The sequence below is a fragment of the Propithecus coquereli genome, unplaced genomic scaffold, assembly GCF_000956105.1.
Source record: "Propithecus coquereli isolate 6110/MARCELLA unplaced genomic scaffold, Pcoq_1.0 Scaffold12, whole genome shotgun sequence".
Lineage (NCBI taxonomy): Eukaryota > Metazoa > Chordata > Mammalia > Primates > Indriidae > Propithecus > Propithecus coquereli.
The window spans coordinates 8,487,768-8,511,547 of NW_012136080.1; the positions used below are offsets into that span (position 1 = coordinate 8,487,768).

The window sequence follows — 23,780 nt, forward strand, 5'->3', positions numbered from 1 at the left end:
CCAAGTACTTACTATATGCCAAGTATTTAACATCTTTTACCTCATTTAATTCTTGGAACCATGCTGTGAATGTGATATAATTATTATTATTGTACCCATTTTATAGATGAGGAAACTGAGGTTACAATAACAACTCTAATAAATGATGGAGTTGAGACTCAAATGATACAAGTCTGAACTGCATAGTCCATCCCTTTGACCTCTATGCTGGAAGTCAGTATAGTCATTGCTTTCTGCCAACTGCTACCATCTGTGTTCTCATGTTCTTTACTGATATCTTGTCTTAATTTCTGCTTCTTTTTGCTGTTTGGCTCTTGGTAATATTCATCTATTCAACAAGTATTTATTGAACACCCACTATGCACTAGATGCTAGGAATACAGTGATTAGAGAAACAGATGTACTTACAGTCATAGAGCTTACAGTCAGGATCTTCCTACCTAGATAGCCAGTAACTGTGACATTTGTCCCTTGCTTCTCAGATTCCATCTAATGCTCAGGGAAGCTTCTGAGAGACTGACCCCCAAAATCCTGTGTTGGTCTCTGTAGGTACCACCTTTCAAGGTGGCACACATCTATTGGCAGACTTTTCTCAGGGTTGATGTTCACTTGGCCCTCTATTAGTGCCTGCTCCTGGATTCCTTATGGCAATGCTTTGCCTGATAGTAAATTGAGAACCTTCTGGAAAGGATTCACGATTCTAGATGCCATTCATGATTCATGGGAAGAGGTCAATATATCAACATTAACAGGAGTTTGGAAGAAGTCAATTTCAACCTTATGGATGACTTTGAGGTGTTCAAGACTTCAGTGGAGAATGCAGATGGGGTGGAAATAGCAAGAGAACTAGAGTTAGAGGTGGATCCTGAAGATGTGACTGAACTGGGCAATCTTATGATAAAGCTTGAGTGGATGAGAAGTTGCTTCTCATGGATCAGCAAAGAAAGTGGTTTCTCAAGACAGAATCTACTCCTGGTGAACATGCTGTGAACACTGTTGAAATGACAACAAAGGATTTAGAATATTCCATAAACTTAGTTGCTAAAGCAATGGCAGGGTTTGAGAGGATTGACTCCAATTTTGAAAGAAGTTCTACTGTGGGTAAAATGCTATCAAATAGCATCACATGCTACAGAAAAATATTTTGTGAAAGAAGGAATCAATCAATGCAGCAAACTTCATTGTTGGTGTTCTTTAAAAATTGCTTCAGCCACCACAACCTTCAGCAACCACCACTCTGATCAACCATCAGCGCCCATGAACATCAAGGCAATACCCTCTACCATTAAAAAAGATTATAACTTGCTGAAGGCTCAGACAATTGTTAGCATTTTTTAGCAATAAAGTATTTTTTAATTTAGGTATATACTTTTTTTAGACATAATGCTATTGCACACTTAATAGGCTACAGTTTAGTATAAACATAACTTTTATATGCACTGGAAAACCAAAAAATTTGTGTGACTCACTTTATTGTGGTCAACTAAACCCAAAATCTCTCTGACGTATGCCTATATATATACAATATATATGAATATATATATGAATATGTAAACACATATAAGGACATATATATTGTGTGTGTGTATATATATATGTATATGTATAAATAATATGGATGACATTTAAGTCCTGCGTGGTGAAGTCAGACATGGGTTAAAATCTCAGCTCTTAAATTTACTACTCGTGTGACTCTGAGCTAGTTATATTACCTCATTTGAAAGTAGAAATCTCAGGTTTATGATAAGAGTTAAACAGAGTTTATTGTAGTTACTTTCACACAGTAAATATTCAAGTAGTGGCAGAATTAGTCTCAGATGTGATTTAAAAGTTTTAATTATTAGCACATGTGATTCCCTGCAAAGTTGTAGCTCCTTTGGGAGGAAATTCTAGGCCCTGTAATCTTCTCTTTTTGTCTTGTTTTTATGGAACCCTTTCAGCATGAGTAAGGTACTACATATAAAGTACTGGGCACTATGAAAGGCACATAGTAGGTGTTCTAGAACCTCATTTGGGAATCTCCCTCTGGTGCTGCCCTGGCAGAGAAGATCTTGACCTGTGACCAGAACTCTCCTGTCTTTGGGGGCAGGACTATCCCAGAGGAGAGGATGGTGGCATTGGGCTGCCACAGCTCCAAAACCACTCAAGCTTTTACATTTATCATTTTATGTCCATTAATACATTGAATATTTGATTTTATTTTAAAAAGATCGCATCTATTTGACACTCTTTTCCTCTGACCACATCACCTGAATTCTTCCTCCCAGTCAGCCCTAGCTTCATACTCCGGGAAGAGAAGGCTGTATACATACCTTACACTGATTCAAAATCACAATGCCTGAGTTCTTATAATTCTTCTTCTTGGCTTTGTACTTGGGGTTGATGCACTCCCACTGCACCTGCAACAAGAAGGGTCTCAGCATGAGAACCTGCTCAGGAAGAACCTGTTCGAGTCATGCAATGAGGCCAGGCCACTGGTGCTGCTGGACAAACTGAACTGGTAAGAGGAGAAGTAGCATTGTTAGGACCAGACGACAGTAACTGACTGATATATTGATATATGAAAGTGTGCGTGTCTGTGGGAAACACAGAAGGGGTTTAGTTTTCTGTGTAGTGCAATATGTCTTTGTGGCATGTGGTCGTGTTTGGGTACTCGCCTTGGTATCAAGGCAAGTGTAAGAGTGTGTAAGAGTGAAATGGTAGAAATAGATGAAAACCTGGTGCCCATAATAAAAATTTGGAGGATTCAAGTCATTTCTCCAAAGGATTAAGTGTGTTATGAATGTCAGCAAATCATGGAAATGCGGAGCTGGGAAGAATACCACTACCAATAGCAGTTATTTTGGAAGTGCTAGCTATATGGTAGTTGCTCTGCTAGTCATATCATGGATTGTCTCATTTAATCTTCATAAAATTATGAGGTAGGTACAATTATCACCCTCATATTTTATGTGAGAAAAATGAGGCATAGAGAGATTAGGTATTTTTCTAAGCCTACACAGCTAAAAAAATTGGAAATATTCTCGCTAAGCTTAGCATTTTACTGATGGAGACATTGTCGTATTTGGAGGCAGTGTCTTGTCCAAGGTCACATAATTGCTTTGGGTTGGGCTAGTTCTAGAATGTAAGACCTAGTTCTAGAAACTAGGTACTCAAATGCCGCCATACTCCCTTCTTATTACACTTAATCATACATTGATGTTTTTCCTCTGTTTTATTTGTAGCTGAGTGCTAAGGATGCATGACAGAGAGTATCTGGGGCAAAACCACGAGTGGTTTACCATGTACCTGTTTCCCTTCCAATGCTCCTCTCATCTCCTTGAATGTGGAGGTGAATTCTCCAATGAAGTCATGTTTGCCATTGGAGTCCCAGTCCCATACTATGCACTGCAAGAGAAAAGAATTATTATTACTTTTTAAAAATTAAGAATGCAGCCACAGCAGCTGAAGGCAATGTGAACTCTATAAGGAAGAGTGGATGAAAGAAGTTTGGTCTGGAACAAAAGCCCAGGAGTCTGGGATTGCAGCATGTAGGATGTAATATTCCTTAGGTTTCTATAACCCTTTACTTGGCCTTTTTGCTAAGATCTCCAAACAGTCCTGTGATGCAGCAGTGACTACGATAATTTGCCCATTTTTCAGATAAGGCCAGGAAGACCCAAAGAAGATAAGTAATTTGCTGAAGGTACCATCTAGTGAGTGAAAACCTGGGACTTGAAGGCAGGTGTCCTGCCCCCAATTCCAGGGCTCTCTTCCCCATAGCAGATAGCCTCGCTGGTTTACAGCCAGAATCAAATGCCCGAGTCCCTGTCTGTAGCTTCCACAATAGCAGCTTCTGTTTAATGATTTGAATGGGGCCACATTAATCACATTTTTCTTTTTCTATTTTTTTCTGAAGGCAAAAGAACAATGCCAACAAAAGAGAGTAAGAAGGCAAAAAAGCAAAATCTTTAATGTACTCACACAAAAAATGGATGGAAGACGGTGATGGAAGCAGCACTGGTAAATATCACGCACCCATCACGCACAAGATGCGACTATTCGCTTCTGACAAGAGGGCTCCTTTTGACAATGTTAAGGCTAAATTCTGAACTCCCAAGTGACACTTTGTAGAGTGACTAGATTAGATCAGCAGCAATCCCTCTGCTTGGTCACATGTCTCGGTGAACAGAAGGTTGTCCATTTTTATCCAGGGTAGAGGTTGGACTAGGGTCTTTAGATATCACTTCTACATCTTAAGCCGATAATTTGCAGCAAATAAGTCCCAGACCTCAAATAAGATGAAGGCAGCAAAGGGGACCTTTTACTTAGGGGTTCTCTTTGGAATATTGGGTTCTAAGAGGCAACCTGGTCCTTCCTCAGGATACAAATCCCAATGGCCCATCTTGCCTTGAAAAATCTGATTTGAAAATCTGTTCCCAGATCCTGTGGGATGCCCCACAGATCTGCAATAAAATATGCCCAAAATGAAACATAGTTTTCCCCCTAAATTTATTCTTACTCATTTATTTTCTGTCACTGTGAATCACACCAACATGCATCCAGTTGCTACAAACAGAAAACTGGGCCTCATTCCCATTATTCCTCTCTCCCCTCACCTTCCCACATTGGGTCCTCTCCATTCTGTCTCCTAAATATGGCCCAACTCCAGCACTTCGCTCCACTCTCACTGCACCTTCTCACCTGCATTACTACAGCAGTCTCCCAGCCTGTCTCCTCGCCTTGCCTTTCCTGTACTACTCTATCCCCTATGACCCACTAGTTATGTTAATTCCCTGCTTAAAATTAAAATGTGCATAGGCTAATAGGTCTTCCGAGGTCTTTCATGATTTGACTCCCTCAGTATTCCCAAATTCACCCTTTATGATCCATGTTTACAGTATTTTAAAGTTTCTCTTATATGAGGTTGGTAGGAATAAAAAGCATTTACTGAGACTCTTTTTTTGAGGCATCTTAGAAAAAAACTAATTTCTCCACTTCTGCTCTCTCTTTAAATGTGGAGGATTTTTTTAGGTAGTTATTTTGCTTAGAAAACATGAAGAAGCCCTTTGGTTAGGAAAAAGAATGCATTAGAATAAAGAAGAATGGAAAAGGTTAAGATAAAAAGAGCTAAGTTGCTCTGCTGAGAAAAGTAACGGTCAAGTTGAATTTTCTCTTTGGTAACTAGAGACACAGAGGTGAGACCCAGAAGTGAGGGTTGAGAAGAAATTAGGGCAGATTTCATGAGAGGGCTGAAGATGGACCCAGATTTGCGGTGGGAGGAGGTGAGAGACAGGTAAAGAATTTTGGAAACTGTGATGTCTAATTTTCAAGGTTGGGTTATTTATATGTCTCTCTTCTCCGTTCCTCTCTGACTTACCCCCCTCCTATTAACCCTGAGACTCCAGTAAATCTGCTACCTGCAAGAGCATGGTACTGGTGGCGACTTGGAGAATCAAGGAGAGGGGCTGTGTCCATGTTGTGGGACAAGCAGACCAGAGAGCAGCACGAGATGCACAACAGTGACTGGGAATTGAGTAGGGAGCAGGACTGTGAAGGGAGAGCTTGACAGGTGAACCCTAGGAGGGGGACTCCAAAGAAATGCTGTAAAGGGCTTTCAGCTTCTGCAGTGACATGAAATTAGAATTCAAGTTATTTTATTTAGAATTTAAAAAAAGTTTGATCCTAGAAAGTTGGAGAATTACAATAAAAATTTAGTTATAATCACTACTCAATTTACACTAACTTGTTGGTAATTATTTTTACTCAACTGGGAGATGCTAAAAGGAAATTACTATCACGTGAAGGTCTGAAAATTCTTTTAATTAAAAAAAATGACCCTTGAGCTTGTAAAGTCTGCTTTTAGTGCTGTGACTAAATATTTCTAGTTTTCCTTCCAGTCACATGGTAGGATTATATTTCTTTGTCCCTATATGTTTGGCTGTGGCCATGTGACATGCATTGCTAATGAAATACAAGTAGAAACTACCTGAGTCACTTTCAGGTGGAAGCTTGAAGAGCTGGAGCTTGATTTACGTGTTTTATCACCCCCCCTACTTTGGTGATCACCAACATTCCTCACAGTAGCTGCTGTGAACCTGAGTCCCTCCGTGAGGGTAGTGTAGAGCTCCCAGATGACCCGTGATGGTCATATGTGTATACAAGAAATAAACCTATTGTTTTCAGCCACTGGGGTTACTACAGCATAACCTAATCTAAAGAACTATTTAAGTACTTAAAGCACTGTCATAGGAAAAGGTATTACAATTTACTTAGTCTGACTCCAAAAGTGAGAAAAACAGAATTTTGAGAGGAGGTTACAAAGAAGTAAAAAAAAAAAAAAAAAAGCATTTTCCAATCAACCTGTTCAAAAACAAAATAATCTGTTTGTAAGAGTGTGTTTTTATTGCTGGAAATGTTCAAGTGGAAACTATAGGACCACAGGCAAAAAATGTAGCAGAGAAAGTCAAATGGAGAAAGTTATGAAGAATTTGGTGGGATATTTTAAAACTTTCTTCTAACTTGGAGATGGTAAGATTAGATCGAGTTGCACAGGCTGCAAAATAAAGTCAATGGAAGGCTTAGCTCATTCTAGTTGAAATGTTATGCAATGCAGCATAGTTTTGGTAGAAGTAGTAAGAACCCCTTTTTAATTCAAGGTAGGACGAAGTTCTACCTCACTTTTTCCAATGGGCAGTGAAACAAATCAATGATTCAGTCATTTGGAAAAGTTGTTCAGGATGTACATTGTGACCACCACATCGTGGGACACAGTGACCTGATCTGCTGTTACGATGAGGTGTTTTTCTTTCTGTTTGCCAGCCCCTCCTTATTGACGCAGACACTCACTCATTTCTTCCTTGGAGCAAGAAACAGAAGAGAGCTTGCTGGGCCTGGACATAGGAATAGGAAAGAAGGGTGGTTCCTGAGGCTCTGTCTTTGAGACTCATAACTTTGCCTGGTAGTAAACCTAACCTGAGTCTGACACTCAGATACTTACTCTTCTACGTTTGGGAGAAGCAAATAAAAAGGGAAAGAGGGCAGAAACAAATAAGGGAAAAGAAGTGGAAGCAGCCTTTTCAACATTCCCTAGCATTGGTTAAGAAAGTAGGCATCCCTTCTGTAGGGGAAGGGACATAAACCACACATCACTCCTTCTTTGCCCTTTTGGATTTCCCATCATGCTTTGGTTAATCACTGTCCCTCCTTCACCACAACCTTCAACTTGGTGTTTGTAATGTGCTCTCTGGCTGGGGCAGAAAGGGAGTGACCACCATCCTCCTCCCTGAGCTGGAGGACGAGTCTGGCCTGACACAACTCCAGTCGGGGGCTCCCGCCAGCAGGCAGCGCTGTTTACAAGGGCCTGTTTCTTCAATCAGTGGGCATTCCCAACGATGGCAGTTGCAGAATTGTTTTGACCTTTCTGAGAAGGGATCCCAAAGGAAGTAAGTCACGGTGAAGCAGACAGATAAAAACACTGGCTTTCCTTCTCTCCCTGCCATGAAGCTGGCTTACGACAGCTCTGATGTAGCTGACAGAGGAACATATCTTAGTGAAAAATAAACAGATCAACCAACCTGCAGAAAGACTGAGACGCAGGCAGAGTTCTTGGTGTGAATCAATAAGAAGGTCTTGACATATTTGTGAGAACTCAGCATCTCAAAATTATCTGCAAGCCAGAAAGCCTTCTCAGTTCTTACATCTCACAGAGAGGTTTAGGTATAGAATCTTAAAATGTGTCCGCTCAACAGAGACGGTCTAGTGAACTCCCTCATTTTACAGAAAAGGAAATTGATGGCAGAGAAGTGACTTCCACAAGTTCACCCAGTACAGGGGATACTGAATTCTAGGTTTCCCGCCTCCCTAATTTCACTGCTAACACACAAACAGCAAATTACGATTTGCTGTATAAAAACTACATAGTGCTTATTATGTGCCAGACCTTGTTCTGAGCACTTCATGCATACCAACTCACTTAAACCACAGAACTTATTGTTGTGTTTATTTTACAGATGAGGAAACTGAGGCACATAAAGGTGAAGTAACTTTCCCAAAAGTATACAACTAACCTTAGGTAGTCATTGAAGTTAAGGAAGTTAGGCTTCATTGATTGTTTTAACTGAGCATCTTTTATGAACCCAGGCCATTTGTGTTTATGGTCTTTAATTCTTTACAGTAACCCTGAAATGACAATATTATTACCATTTACAGGTGATTGCCATTCACAGGTGCCGTTTACAGGCTTAGAGAGGGTACATGACTAGGCTAGATATCTGGTAAATGACAAAGGTGGATTTGAACCAAGGTGTCTGATGTCATAGCTGATATGTTTTTTGTTATGCTATGCTGATTCTTAATAGAAGCTGTAATTAAGAATTAGGTCTCCTAAGTCCACTGTGTGTAAAATCCGCATTCTGTGATTGAAAATGTAAACTACTAAGATCCTCTGAGATTCAGTGAACACACCAAGCAACAAAGAGAAAGAATCTGTTCACTGTTTCCAGGCAAAAGGATGCAAAAGCAAGTAGCCTGTGCACTGTCCCTGGGGTCCTCAGCTCTGTCTTTGGAAGACATGGATAAGTGTTTCTGAGGGGTTGGGCTATTCCCTTTGCTTTTATTTTAAGTTTGCCTTGACCCCATTAAAAGAAATGTGCTATGCCAACTTATTGTGCACTAGCTTTTTGTGATGGTCAGTTTCATGTGTCAACTAGGCTAATTGGCTAACAGTCCCCAGCTATTCAATCAAACACTAATCTGTTTTGTAAATGTGATTGAACAGTTCATAATCAGTGGTCTTTAAAGGAGATTTTGTGGTTCCATATGAATTTTAGGATTGCCTTTTCTATTTCTGTAAAAAATGCCATTGAGAATTTAATGGGGATAGCACTGAATCTGTAGACTGCTTTGGTCGTATGGACATTTTAATATTGTCTTCCAATCCATGAATACAGAATGTCTTTCCATTTCGTTGTGTCGCCTTTAATATCTTTCATCGATGTTTCATAGTTTTCAGTATACAAATCTTTCACCTCCTTGGTTAAGTTTATGCCTAAGTATTTTATTCTTTTTGATGCTATTGTAAATAGTATTGTTTTCTTAATTTTCTTTCAAATAGCTCATTGTTAATGTATAGAAATGTTACTGATTTTTGTATGTTGATTTTTGTATCCTGCAACTTTACTGAATTCATTTAGTACATCTAACAGTTTATTTTTGTGGGGTCTTTAGAGTTTTGTACATATAGAATTATGTCACCTGCAAGCAGAAGTAATTTTACTTATTCCTTTCTGATTTGGATGCCTTTTATTTCTGTTTCTTGCCTAAGTGCTCTGGCTAGGACTTTCAGTACTATGTTGAATAAAAATGGTGAGAGTGGGCATCCTTGTCTTGTTCCTGATCTTAGAGGAAAGGCTTTCAATTTTTCACCATTGAGTATGATGTTAGCTGTGAGCTTGTCATACATTGTCTTAATTATGTTGGGGTACACATTTTCTATACTTAGTTTGTTGAGTGATTTTTACCATGAAAGGGTGTTGAATTTTGTCAACCCAGAATAGCCAAAATGATATTGAAAAAGAAGAACAAAGCTGGTGGCATCACACTTCCTGATTATAAAATGTATTACAAAGCTACAATAATTAAAACAGTATGGGGTGTCGGGCAGATGGGAGTGGGGAGGAGGGGATAGGTATATACACACCTAATGGGTGCGGTACACACAATCTGGGAAATGGACACGCTTGAAGCTCTGACTCAGGTGGGGCAAGGGCAATATACATAACCTAAACATTTGTAACCCCGTAATATGCCAAAATAAAAAAAAATTAAGAATAAATAAATAAATAAAAACAACAAAAAAAATCCAGTATGGTACTGACCTAAAGATAGACAGACCAATAGAACAGAATAGAGGCCCCCAAAATAAACCCACACATGTACATTCAACTGGTCTTTGAGAAGGGTATTAAGAATAGACAATGGGGGATGGATTGTCTCTTCAACAAGTTGTGTTGGGAGAACTGGATATCCATATGCCAAAAAATGAAATTGGACCCCTATCTTATGCCATACACAAAATTCAACTCAAAATGGATTAAAGACTTAAACATAAGACCTGAAATTATAAACTGTAAATAAAGATGTAGGGAAAAGCTTCTTGACATTGGTCCTGGCAATGATTTCTTGGATATAATGCCAAAAGCACAGGCAATAAAAGCAAAAATAGACAGGTAGGACTTCATCAAACGAAAAGCCTTCTGCACAGTAAAGGAAATAATCAACAGAATGAAAGGGCAACGTATGGAATGGGAGAAGATATTTGCAAACCATATATTTTATTAAAGGTTAATATTCTAAATAAAAACTGCTACAACTTAATAAAAACACAAACAGTCCAATTAAAAAATGGACAAAGGACTTGAATAGGCATTTTGTCACAGAAGACATACAAATGATCAACAGGTATATGCAAAGATGCTCAACATCATTAATTATTAGGGAAATGCCAATCAAATTAGAATGTGATATCACCTCACCTTAAATAATAGCATGGCTACTATTTTACAAATACACACACACATAAGGTAAGTGTTGGTGAGGATGTGGAGAAATCGGAAGCTTTGTCCATTGTTGGTGGGAATGTAAAATGGTGCAGTAGCTATGGAAAACAGTATGGGTGTTCCTCAAAAAATTTAATATAGAACTCCATATGATCCAGCAACCCCACTTCTGAGTATATAACGAAAAGAATTGAAATCAGGATCTTGAAGATATGTCTGCCCTTCCATGATCATTGTAGTATTATTCACAATATCCAAGATATGGAAACAACCTAAATATTCATTGATGAATAAATGGTTAAAGAAAATGTGGTATATTCATACAATAGAATATTTATTATTCCGCTTTAAAAGAGAAGGGAATCCTGCTGTTTGTGACAACAATGGATGAACCTGGAGAACATTGTGTTAAGTGAAATAAGCCAGTCACGGAAAGGCAAATATTGCATGATTCCACTTATATAAGGTACATGCAATAGTCAAGCTCATAGAAGCAGAGAATGCAACAGTGGTTGCCAGGGGTTGGGAGGTGGGGAATTGGGAAGTTGTTCAATATGTATAACATTTTAGCTATATTAGGTGAATAAGTTCTGGAGAACTAATGCACAACATAGTGCCATAGTTAACAATACAGTATTGTGCACTTCAAGATTAGTTAAACGAGTAGCTCCAAGTTAAATGTTCTACCACAATAAAATAAAAATAAAATGACACAAAGAAACTTTGGGAGGCGTTGGATATGTCTATGACCTTGATTGGGGTAATGGTATCATGGGTGTTTGCATATGTTCAAAGTCATCAAATTATGCACATTAAGCATGTGCAATTCTTTAAATATCAATTGTATCTCAAAAAAACTGTTAAAAATTAAGCGAAGGAGATTTTCCTTGATAATCTAGGTGAGCCTGATGCAATCAGTTGAAGGGCCGTAAGAGCAGAACTGAGGCTTCCCTGAGAAAGAAGAAATTTTGCCTGTGGATTGAAGCTTCAGCTCCTGCCCTGAAGGATGGCCTGCCCTAAATGCAAATTTCAGACTTGCCTACTCAGCCCCCAGAGTTGCATTAGTCAATCCCTTGCAATAAGTCTCTTAATATATGTATATCCTCCTGGTTCTGTTTCTCAGGTGGAATCCTGACTAATACAACCTTCCTCACCTCTTCCCTGGCTCTCATGTAGTCACATTTTGAAGTGAGTTTTCAGTGACAGACAGTTGATCCTCTCATACGATTGTGACAATATTTATTAATATTAGACAATGGCTTTGTCCCAAGTGTTGTTCTAAGCATTTGGCTCTGACTCATTTGATCTTCACAGTAACCCTATGGGTGAGGTGCTATTATTTTCATCTCTATTCCGCAGATGAGGAAACTGAGAAACAGAGAGGTCAATCGACTACTGCTGTTTTAGAATCTTCAGGGTGTTTAGACTATGACTGACATCACGGTCCTAAGGATCTGAATCTGATCCAGTTTCTGGCAGGCAGAAGCCAGCTGTCCAAACTGTGGTCATCAAACAACACAGCATCTGCTAATCACTGCAAAACTCTCATGATTAAAGGAACTCTGTTGTTCTTCTCTTGACTTTTAAATTTTTTTTAATATTGCAGCTTATTATTTTCCCAGGTAAAGTAGAAATCTTTGTCAAATTTCTCCTGGATCCTTACATGTACCATCCTCTAAGCTTCCATTTAATCTGTTCATATCTGCTTTAACATATCTCTAATTGCATGATAACCATTGGTTTATGAGTCCATATTCACTGCTTGAAGGAAACTCCTGAGCACTGAGATTTTTATCAGGGTTTAGCATGGTTCTTCAGTGCCAGTAACAAATGTTCGGTGAGCGAATAAAAGAGGCCTTTCTCCCTGAGTTGAGTTGATGGCAGTTCTCTGAGTGCTTGTCTCTACATTGCAAAGGGAAGGGAAGGTATTGTAATAAATTGGTTAATTATTAATAAAGAAGGCCATCAAACTGGATAATATGCTTAGCAGTTGTAGACGTGAGTTGTAGGCACAGAGTCATAGTGACAGGATTCTAGACACTGCTTTAGTGATTGTTTACACAGGTTGCTAGTAACTGGGAAACAGGAAACCTGAGTTCTATGCCCAGCTCTGGAGATAATGCTATGAGACCTTGGGCAAGCTCCTCAATCTCTCTGTGCCTTGGTTTCCCACTGTATAAAAGGTGTGTCTGGGAATGAGAATTGGAACGAATACTCTCTGAGGTCCCCTCCAAATCCCAAATTCCCCAGTTACACAGTACTGCATCTTTATCCCCTTTTCAATCTCCTATTCTAAAGTCTGAGATAACCATGCTAAAGCAATAAAATTGTTAACTATCAATACCCTATTAACACTACACCCTTTGTGTATCTTTTGTTAGATATTGGTATGTCCCTTGGGCAACTAAAAGTCAATTGTTTATTGTCTCATGGTGATCCTCACAGGAGCTCCATGAGATAGGAGGGTCCATTTTTACAGATGATGACTCTGAAATACAATAACGCAGCTGAAGGTGATTTATTCCAAAACACAGAGCCAGGAAGAATTGAATTAAGCTGTGAATCTGGCTTTATTTCTTCCCTTCCAAGGCCCTTTCCATCATACCACATAACTTCACAGTTTACTTCCACCCTGTGCCTTTCCAATAGCAGGCTTTTTCTTTTTCTTTTCTTTTCTTAGTAACCAACTAATTCAAGGATGTCTGACTTCTTCCAGGCTTTAAATATACTCATATGTATTTTAAAATTTCTCTTTGAGAATAGATCCTCTTTAAAATTGCCCAGGAGGTTAATCCAAGAGGAGACTTACTGGGTTCATTTAAAGAGGAAATTTTAAATCCAAACTATCAAGATTGAGTGCTGATAGGGTCAGCAATGTAAGATCCAAACTTTGTTCCCATATCTCAGTCTAGACTAGTCTTCTAACTGCACTTTGGGGAAACGATATACTATCATTTTATGGAGCTTTTAGGTAAATACATATAATTATAATTCAGCCCAGCTATTACTAGGGATTTGTGAGAATTTCTTTCATTATTTAGTATTCGGAATGACTTCTTTCTTATAAAAATTTGATGACAACCTTTGGCACAAAATTAGTTTAGTGGTTTGCACAAGACTGTAAACATCTATGAAAAGAACAGCAAATATGTGTCAGCTTATTTGGAGGTTGTGACTTGAATACAGGCTGATCTTGGCTGGTTGTGAACATGGGAAGAGGATACAAGCCCCCTTGATTATTCTTTCTTCATTTTATTATTTCTCACTGCAGACTTGGCAATAGCCCTCTGACATCAACCTGGATGCTAGGATTGGAGTCAAAAGCAGCTCCTCCATTCATAACATGAACATTCTGATTTGGACTTCTGCATCTGGCAGCAAAAAATGCCACACGGAATGAGACAGAAATCTTCTTAGTAGAGGGGAAACTGAAGCTGGACCCTATAAGATGGGCAAATGTAGGACCTAAGTGGAGGGGAGAGTTTCCCAAAGCAAGATTATGTACATACAATTCCAGAAGTGACGGGCAGGGTTGGGGCCTCAATCATGTCCATCTCTGGGATTTGCCTTTGCTGGACTGGTGGGCAGGACTAATGGAAATCTGTCTGTACAAGAGCCTGAGTATCTTCTGAGAAACTCAACATAAGCTGAGGTGAGAGTATGCTGGCAGGGTGGGTCCAGGAACAAAGATGTGGATGCTGGAGGGGTGGGGCATGGTTGACTGGAGTCTGGTAACACTCACTCAGGCTCTGTTTTCATGGCCTCATGTCTCAGTTCTAGGGAAGGGGCTATAAATAAAAAGCGAGCTTTAAAGAGTAATTTTCACAAAATAGCAGGGTCTCACATGGGTCAAGAGAACAGAGGAAGTGACTTTGATGCAACAAGACCCCAGAATGCAGGTTTGGGCATATCAAAGGTTGAGGTGCATCTCCATGCAGTGGGGGTATTGCTTGGGGGTTGAGGGTGCAGGAATGGCAGGGGCAGCAACACCAGGGTGTTCAGCAGCCATGGAGGGCATTGACATTCACACACCAAGGTGTCTGTGCACCAAGGCAGCAGCTAGAGGCAGCAGCAAAGAGAGGAAATTGTGGTGGAATCTTTGGGATCCATGTACCATGACTCCCATGGCTTGTGGGTTAATGTTTCATGTGAGTTTCTGATACAATGAAAGTAGAGAAGGGCCCTCAGCTAGTTACAAGGTAGCAGAAACTAGAGACAATGCAGGAGAGGAGGGTGGAGAGCATGGCTTGTGCCATGAAGGAGCCGAAGGGACTTGCAGATGAGCATGTGCAAGAATGTGTTTGAAATTTCAAAGAAATAATTAAAGGGTTGACCTTAAAGTGAAGTTAGAAGTCCTGCCTTAGTTGATGGAGCAGTATCAAGTAAAATGCAGGTCCTACTACTAGCCTTTGTTTTAAGAACTATTCTAGCACCACATGTATTCACCAGCAAATTGGTATTAACTGATCAACACTTAAGTGCACATATAAGAATAACATTTATTGGATGTTGGGCAGGTGGAGGGGGGAGGGGGAAGGAGGAGACGGGCATATGCGCAAACAATGAATGCGATGTGTACCATCTGGGGGATGGACACGCTTGAAGCTCGGACTTGGGGGGCAGGGGGGGCAAGGGCCACATACATAACCTAAACATCTGTTCCCCCATAATATGCTGAAATTAAAAAAAAAGAAAGAAAAAAAAAAGAACTATTCTAGTGCTGGGCACAGTGGCTCACGCTTATAATCTTAGTGGTTTGGGAAGCCAAGGCAGGAGGATCAGTTGAGGTCAGGAGCTCAAGATCAGCCTGAGTAACATAGCGAGGTCCTGTCTCTACGAAAAATTTTAAAAATTAGTTAGACATTGTAGTGTATGCCTGTAGTCCTGAGGCCTACTCTGGAGGCTGAGCAAGGAGGATCATGCGAGCCCAGGAGTTTAAGGCTGCAATGAACTGTGATTGCATAGCCTGGGCGACAGTGAGACCCTGTGTCAAAAATAAATAAGTAAATAAATAAATAAGTAAACAAACAAAAATAAAACTATTCTAAATATTGGATATGCCACCAAGATTTAATTCCAGGTGCATTCCAGGTGCAAGCCTCATATATGAGTTTGTGCAGTCAGCCACTAGCTATTTTCCCTCTTCTGAGCCTAGCCTCAAGAGGGAAAAGCGTGGAGCATTGGGGTATAAAATCCAGGCACAGTGGGGGAGTGCTCCCTTCACAGACTCATGTCAGCACCATTTTCCTCAGTCTGCAACTTGTGTCTTGCTCTGTGGTTCTAGACTCTCTGGTGTGGACTTTGCAACACTTTCTTCTAAATTTTCACTCAATTTACACTTTGCATTTGCTTCACTACATTTCCATTAATTGGAAATTTATTCCTCCCAAATTAGAGAGTTGATTAAAAATGTCAATACCTTCAGGAAAGGGAACACTTTGATGTTGAGAGGAAATTTGGTAGTGATCTAATATGGTGGAAACAGCAGCACTCTTGGAGTCACTCACAATTCTATCCAAATCTCTTCCCTTTCACTGGACAACTGTGTAATCATGCCCACATCACTTTGCTTTTTTCTACCCAGTTTACTCACCTCTAAGGTGGGAATGTCTACGGCCATACCACCCTGAACACAGCTGATCTTGTCTGATCTCAGAATCTAAGGTGGCAATGATGTTCCTCTCTATTTGCCAGGTTGTTGCAAGGATTTGTTAAACACACACGTTATTTACCAGCTATAATGGACTAGGAATTGTGCTGGAAGTGGGGATAAAGAAATGAAAGACTTAGCCCCTGCCCTCAAGATATTGATGATATAGTACAGAAAATGGACATGCAAATAAATAATAGTGGCACAGAGTGGAAATGGCAAAAATGGGGGGTTGTACCAAGGGTTGTCTGGGAGTGTTCACCATGGACAGTCAGGGAAGGCTTCCAAGAGCAAAAGAGAAAATAGCACCTGGTAAACAGCATATGCAAGTATCACATTTATTTATCTTATTTATATAGAAGAACAAATGACTAATATCAGACCCTCTCCTGAGCATAAAGTAAGGACAGATAGAGCAGAGGGGCATCCTGAGTGTCTGAAGGGATGACTAGATGGTACAGAGATACTTTCTCTTCTCTCTTGTTTACATGACAGCCTGCATAAAATTGGAATATAATCTGTCCAGTTGAGGTTCTCCTTTTCCCTCCGATTGTATGCCCCAGAGATGGTGCAAGTATCTCAGAGCACTTCTCTACAAGACTTGTACTATGTCCTGGTGAATGCCCCAAGAGATGATGAGGAGGATGTGGTGAAACAAGGACAGGCTTAGGAAGGTACAGGCTTGGGTCCCAGTGTGGCCTTTGATGTTAACCAGCTGTAAGACATTGGGCAGGTCATTCCACCTCTCTGGACCTCAATCCTCATCTACAAAATACTGGCTTGCATTGGAGGGATAGTAATCAAAAATTTTTACAAGTATTAGTATGCCTGAGAAGAGCTCATTAAATTTCAGATTTCCAGGCCACATCTTCAGAGATTCTGATTAAGTTTTCTGGGGTGGTTCACAAGAATTTGCCTTTGAAGCAAGCAACTCGTCAGTTTGGATGCATGTGGTCTTTGGACACACTCAGAAACACTGGACAGCTAACCCAGGAGTCCATGGTCTGTGACTATGGTGGCAGTAATTACAGTTATATCCTGGCTCACACTGTCTTCTTCAATCCAACCAAAAAACCCAACCAAAGACAAAAAACAACATTCAAAGGCCATCCTGGCTCCTGAATGATCATTCAAGGCAGTATTGCTATAAGTAGGCAAACAAAATCCTAAAACGGCACACTCATGAAAGTCAGACTTAGGGATGCCCAGAGGGGAAAAGCAATGGATGTGTTGGCATTATCTTGTCAGTTCACACATCTCTGTTTTTATGGAATGCAGGCAATCCTGGAGACATTCCACAGTGAAGTGTGTCATTCTTGGAAGCTTTCATTGGAGATTTATGGCCTCAGGAGGCTTGGTTAGTTCAGATAAGCTTCAGAGGCTCCCAAATGCTTGTCCAAACCTTTTTAACTTCACACCTCACTACTCTTTAGAAAGACTGAAACTCCCATGGTTGTGTAGGCAAATGAAGAGGCAGGTTTTGACAGTGACTTATGTCTCAGGCTTTCAATGAGAGCTCTATCTTCATTATCAGAGTCACTCTACACTAGTTCAACCTGTACCAATTTCTTCTAACAAATTTCCAGGTGTAAGATCTGAGAACCTGATATTAGATCTGGGGACTGATGGGTGGTTGGACTCAGGAAACTTCCTTATGTGAATTGCAAATATTAACACAATCCCGAGTCAACGAACAGATATTCAATAATATAGGACAGTCCAGTTGGCTGGGGTATGATGCATATTACTTTTGACATATGATGAAGCACTGCTATGAGGAATTCTAAAATTATAAGTGTCTCTCCTTTATCTCTCTCTCTCTTTTTTTCTGTCTCTATCTATGTCTCCACCTGTCTGTATTTCTTAGATCTACTTTGGATGAGTTTGATCTATTCTATATATTTACTGCAGTCCCCAACCCCAGTACCAGTCCATGGCTTGTTAGGAAACGGGCCATGTATCGCCACCTGAGCTCCGCACCACCTTCCCCCCCTCCCCCCACAACACTGCACCCCCCTACTCTTGGTCCATGGAAAAATTATCTTTCATGACACAGGTCCCTGGTCCCAAAAAGGCTGGGGACTGCTGCTATACTATAGAAGGAAGCAGAAAAAGTGACTGTAGATTTTTTTTTCCTATTTGGTGCTTTTCTTTCATTCATTATCAAGCCTTTCTTGAGTACCTACACTGTGTCGGGAAATAAGCTAGGTGTAGTACACAGAGGACCAAAGAAAAAGATACATCAGTGCAGTACAAAGAGCTACAAAGAAAAATACGGGAAAGATACACAGATTAATCTCTACCTACACAAAGCTTACAGTCCAGTGGTAAAAGCAGACATAATCACATGTGGCAAAAATGTAAAATTAAAGTGGGTACATAACGGGTGCTGGTTGGATCAATGAATGAGTGAACAAAGCCAAATGTGAAGGGATCTTTATGCAAGGACCTTGGAGTATTTTTCACAAATGCTAACTAATAAATCTTTCCCAACATTTTGGAGAATCAGTAGGAACTGGTACAGAAATCCCTATTTCATTTAGCATTTCAGTTAGGTATATAACTTGTAACTTTATAAACTTCCAACTCAGAGTTACAAGACAGAAAGGTTGTGCTAGTTCTAGGGTCTGAGAGTCTGAGACACAGTATCTACAATACGTGCTATGAAAAAAACAGAAGTCTGACCTCATCTCATGTTGGAGAGACACCATGAGAAGAGAGGCATTTTGGAGAAAACAAACTCAGCAGTCTGAATAAAGACTTGCCTTTCACTGATTTACAAAAACAATTGTTCTGCCTAGTCTTCAGTGGAAAGAGCATTGGTCTCAGAATGGCCATTACCTTTTTTAGACAGGACTTTCCATTTTCCAGGGGACTTAAGACTATCTCATTTGCAGAAAGAAAGGATTGGACTCAATAGTCCTCAACTTCTTGTTCAACTCATAAAACGATTTTTAAAAATCACATGATTTCCCTTTTTATCACTAGTGTCATTCCTACCCATCAGTGGGATCATACTTGATCAACTCTGGGGAGAATCACTGAATCACATTCTTATTGATAGAACCACACACTTCTGGATTCCCATTCTGCTATGTTATTGAATCCATTCTAAACAGTAATGGCTCACCAGGGACAAATCTAGTAGAGGCAATTTTAGAAGGCAAACTCTAAAATCATCCTATTTCATTTCTGTTTAATATGGATCTACCTCCAACAGGTGTTGACCTTTTTCCTGGAAACATCAAACTAAACTTTTGCAAAATCCTTATTTGTTATGGGGGAAAGATTTCCTGACCCTATTGAAAAAGAGTGCCCTGAGTAAATGCCCTTTGACCGACTAAATGGGGGGTGATGTGTGCAATATAGGGTCTGAATCTTGGAGGTCAAAGGTCACCAATCCCCAATTTCCTTATAAAGTTCCCTGTGGAAGTGATGCCTAATAAGTACATGCCTTTTGTTCTATCACCTTATTTGTTGTTAATACAGTCAGCATTTGAATTATTTCTGTGTGCCAGGAAATCATTGGCTAAGTCCTCTAAATACATCCCATTTAGTCCTCACAGCAACCCCGTGAGGCAAGTGTTGGTAGTTTGTAACCACATTTTGAAGGACAACAAAGCCCAGGGATGTTATGTACCTTTCCTGAGGTCACTGAGCTAGAAAATGATAAGGTTTGGATTTAAACCTTTGTCTCTTGGGAAACAGTCTGTGCTTTTCCCAAACTGGCTTGTGCTTTTCCATGTACCACATTGCCTATTTATTTTCCATTGAATGAATATTTATTGAGTATCTGCTGTGTTTTACATAACTTTCTGGGTATTAGAATAGTTACATGACAGTTGAGACAGGATGCTGTTTCACTAGCTTTATAAAGTCAGTGTTTACCAAGTCCTAGAGCATTCTATAGAATTTTTGGTTGGCTTAACTCTCTGCAGGCAATTCAGAAATGTAAAGTATTTTAAACAGAGGAATAACATAATCAGATTAGCATTTTGGAAATATAACTCCAGCTGTCAAGTGGAGAATGAATAAGGGGGAGGAGAATAGAAGTACAGTGACAGCTTGAAGTAAATCTATGACACTGGAAAGATTATGAAGGTATTAAGAACATAGTTCTCAATCTCTAAGTAGATGTTGGGGTTGAGGGAGAAGAAAAGGAGGAAGAAGAAATTGAGGATTACACCTGAAACTTCTTGGGTAATTGAGTGTACCATTCACCTAAACAGAGATGACAGGAAGGACAGGTATGACGCTCAGGGGATTGTTTAGGATTTGGCCATGATGAGCTCCACATTCTTTGATCTCTAATAAACACCATGATTCTCTGAACCTGTGACAGGTAATTATTGTTTCTTCTGGCAAAATGCCTGTGTCTCTGTTTCTAAATGAGGCAGGCTGCTCATGGTTTATTGATTGCTATAATTTGATGCCTGGAGACAATTTCCCATTGGGTCTCTGAGGAAGAAAAGGCTCTTGAAGACTGGATAAGAACAGATGACTCCATCTGTGTGGCTTAATCAGTCTGGAAACCACAAAATGACAATGTGGGTGGGATTCACTGATAGCCGCCAGGAAGTCTTGGCACAACCAGACAACTTGATTGCTATGTGTTTCTAACATCAACTCATTTACTTGCCTCTCTTGCTTAATTATTGCCTAATGCCACCATCATAGGTGTTCAGGACTTGATAGTTGTTTCTTGCTCTATTGCCTGGGCTAGAATGCAGTGGCATTATCATAGCTCACTGTAACATCAAAGTCCTAGGCTCAAGCCATCCTCTTGCCTCAGCCTCCAGAGTAGCTCAGACTACAGGTGTGTACCACCATGCCCAGATAATTTTTTATTTTTTGTAGACATGGGATCTCACTATATTGCCCAGGCTGGTCTTGAACTCCCGGCTTCATGTGATCTTCCTGCCTCGGTCTCCCAAAGTGCTAGGATTATAGGTGTGAGCCATTGCACCCAGCCTAGGACTTGAAAGTTTTAAAACAAAAAGAAAAAAAAAACAAAAAAAACAACAAAAAAAAACAAAACAGATCGCCAAAGCAAGGAGAAATTAGCCACTCCTAACCAATCACACAAAATAATCCACACAAAAAAGTTTTGCTGTTGCCATGTTCAAGCAAATTCTGGGTGTTTAAATCGGACTGACCACCCATCCATCAGACAATATAAAAGGAACCCAGGCATTCCAGTTAGATGCAAAAAATTTGTTTTGGACCCTCTTGCTTTATCACTACCATGCTCTTGGTCCCTGCTCTGCTCTAGTGCCCTTAATGTTTCTTTGGCTTGCTTGGGTTGAATGTCTATCCTTGAACACAATAATATCATCAGACCTTTGATGCTCAGGAGTTTTTAGGGCCTACCTAATCCTTGAAATTCTCCCACTCATGGCTGGCTCTTTTGGGCAACCATCACATATGATCCAGGTCTGGATCCTGGTCCTCCCCACTCATGAACTGGCTGCAGACTAAAGTCTCATGTAGACCTACTCTACCCATTCTCTAGACACCAAGTTTAGGATAATAGGATATTTCTCTATTTTTGAAAGAAAATTCATTTAGTTATTTGAGATGGGGTCTCTCTGTTTCTAAAAGCTTATTTTCTACATCACTTAGCCTTTCTACATACTTTTAGCCATTCCTGGCTGATTTATTCCTCATGGATATATCATGTTTACTTACCTGGTATGAAAAGAAAAAACAATTTGAAATTTCCTGGATGAAACAAGAAAACTAAAAATTTGTGCTAGGTTGTTAACTAAAAATCCTACCATTGGAACTAGTTGTCAAAGAGAATCAATTCTCTTCTTTTAAACAATAATTATTATAGACAGACTCTTGGATAGAACACTTTCCTGGGAGATAAAAAGACTTGGTTCTATGAGTCAGCCAGGAATGACACCCTATTCTTTCCACCAAGACAGAGTCAGACACATATTTGCAAGATGGACAAGCAGAGAACTGAGATTTTGACAGTGGTAAGCAAGGCCACTGACCTATCTTGTCAGGCTTATTACCCAAGTAATTGAACTTTTCTTCTCATTCCATTTCCATCATTGGACAGACCAAGAGCTTTATTTGTCTTTGGGAGATGAAACAGATCTTCTTTACCTGGAAGCGTAAACCCATACATTCACTGATGGGAAAGGCCCTCCTTTTAACAGTCTCATCAATAACTACTTTGAGAGGCCAGCAAAGTACTGGAACCTAATTAGAAATTTCTTCTGACTGTCATAACATTCAAAGTACTTTCAAAGGTTTTTTGTTTTTTGGTTTTTTTTTGATAAATGGGCCCAAATTTCTATCTAAATTCCATTCTCCACATCAAGGGTATCATTTGAAAAAGCAGAAGTAAAAATTTATTAATCCATGAAGTAGCAAAGCATTTTAAAAGTTCATTTCACAGAGCACCAGTTCTACGGGAGATTAATAGATATTAATGAAAAATTTAAAAGGATTACATCCTCAAATGAGTTTGGGTTAACCTGAGATAATAGAATTTAAACTATTGTTGCTATTGCAGGAACTCTTAGAGCCTTTAAAATGCCAATGTGCAGTGCACATCACTAGGGTGAGGTAAACCAGCCATCAAGGACACAAAATTTAAAGAGGCACTTATTCTCAGGGAATTGCAAGAGCAGGGTTGGCACCTGGATGAAGCTGAGAAGGACTGATTCCTTAAATTTTGCACCCTATATGCCTATTATGCTGTGAATAATTTTCAAGACTAGGGCATAATTCCCAATCTTCTCCAACTCATTTGGCCAAGGAATGAACTTGTATGTGTTAGTTCCCTTGCATTTAGGTAAAACTTGTCATGAAAGTAGTGTCTTGCAAAAAGAAATTTGAGAAATAATTTCTTTCTACTCAATTAATACTAATTTTTGGAGTGTCTACTATATACCAAACCGGTGCCTATATACCAGTGCTGTGGGGATATGAAAATGAAAATAGTCCCTTTCTTTAAAATTTTGGAATATATGGGGAAAATCAGTCCAAATAAACCAATCGTACAATTCAGGAAGTGCCATGCTAGAGGTGCATTTCATGTGGAGTACTGTGGGATTGAAGCACATGATATTTGACTCAGCCAGGAATTTGAGGAAAGCCAGTGAAGGATTTGCAGTGGAGCTGAGTAGGGAAGCTGAGTTTTGGAGGACAAATGCAATCAAGCCTGAGGTATGAGAGACTGCTAAGTCTTCCAGGTAGAAAGAACAGCAAGTGTGTGCTATGTGTACCGAGATATGAGAACCCACATGTGTCTGGGGCACTGCACAGTGTTGGTCATGCCTGCTGAGATGGAGCCATGGGGAGGAAGACAATTTCATTGAAATCAACTGGCTCTAAAGAAAGGATACTTTACGAGGTTGATAATAGTGGAGAATTGAGAGCAAGGGCATGAGTAATGTAGACTGTATGAATACATGTATATAACCATAGACCAATGTGTGGCTGGAAGGGCATAGTACACACACAAAAAGAACAAATAGAACTAGGAAGAATAAAATCCTTACCTTAAAATTCTTAAAGGCCTCTGCCTATCTCTCTAGCCTCACTTCCTCCTCTTCTTTCCTTCTCACTCTCAG

The 23,780-nt window shown here is 39.8% G+C and overlaps 1 protein-coding gene across 2 annotated transcripts in view; it reads right to left on the reverse strand.

The window, feature by feature from the left end:
• Nucleotides 1-23,780, reverse strand: part of CPNE4 (copine IV) — a 486,060-nt gene that overhangs the window by 42,094 nt on the left and 420,186 nt on the right. For both annotated transcript variants that reach the window (XM_012663497.1, XM_012663488.1), the window contains 2 exons: nt 3,289-3,387; nt 2,313-2,399 (listed from right to left, as the gene is read on the reverse strand). In XM_012663497.1, coding sequence (XP_012518951.1) covers nt 2,313-2,399; nt 3,289-3,387 — 186 coding nt within the window. The remainder of the gene's footprint in view (nt 1-2,312; nt 2,400-3,288; nt 3,388-23,780) is intronic.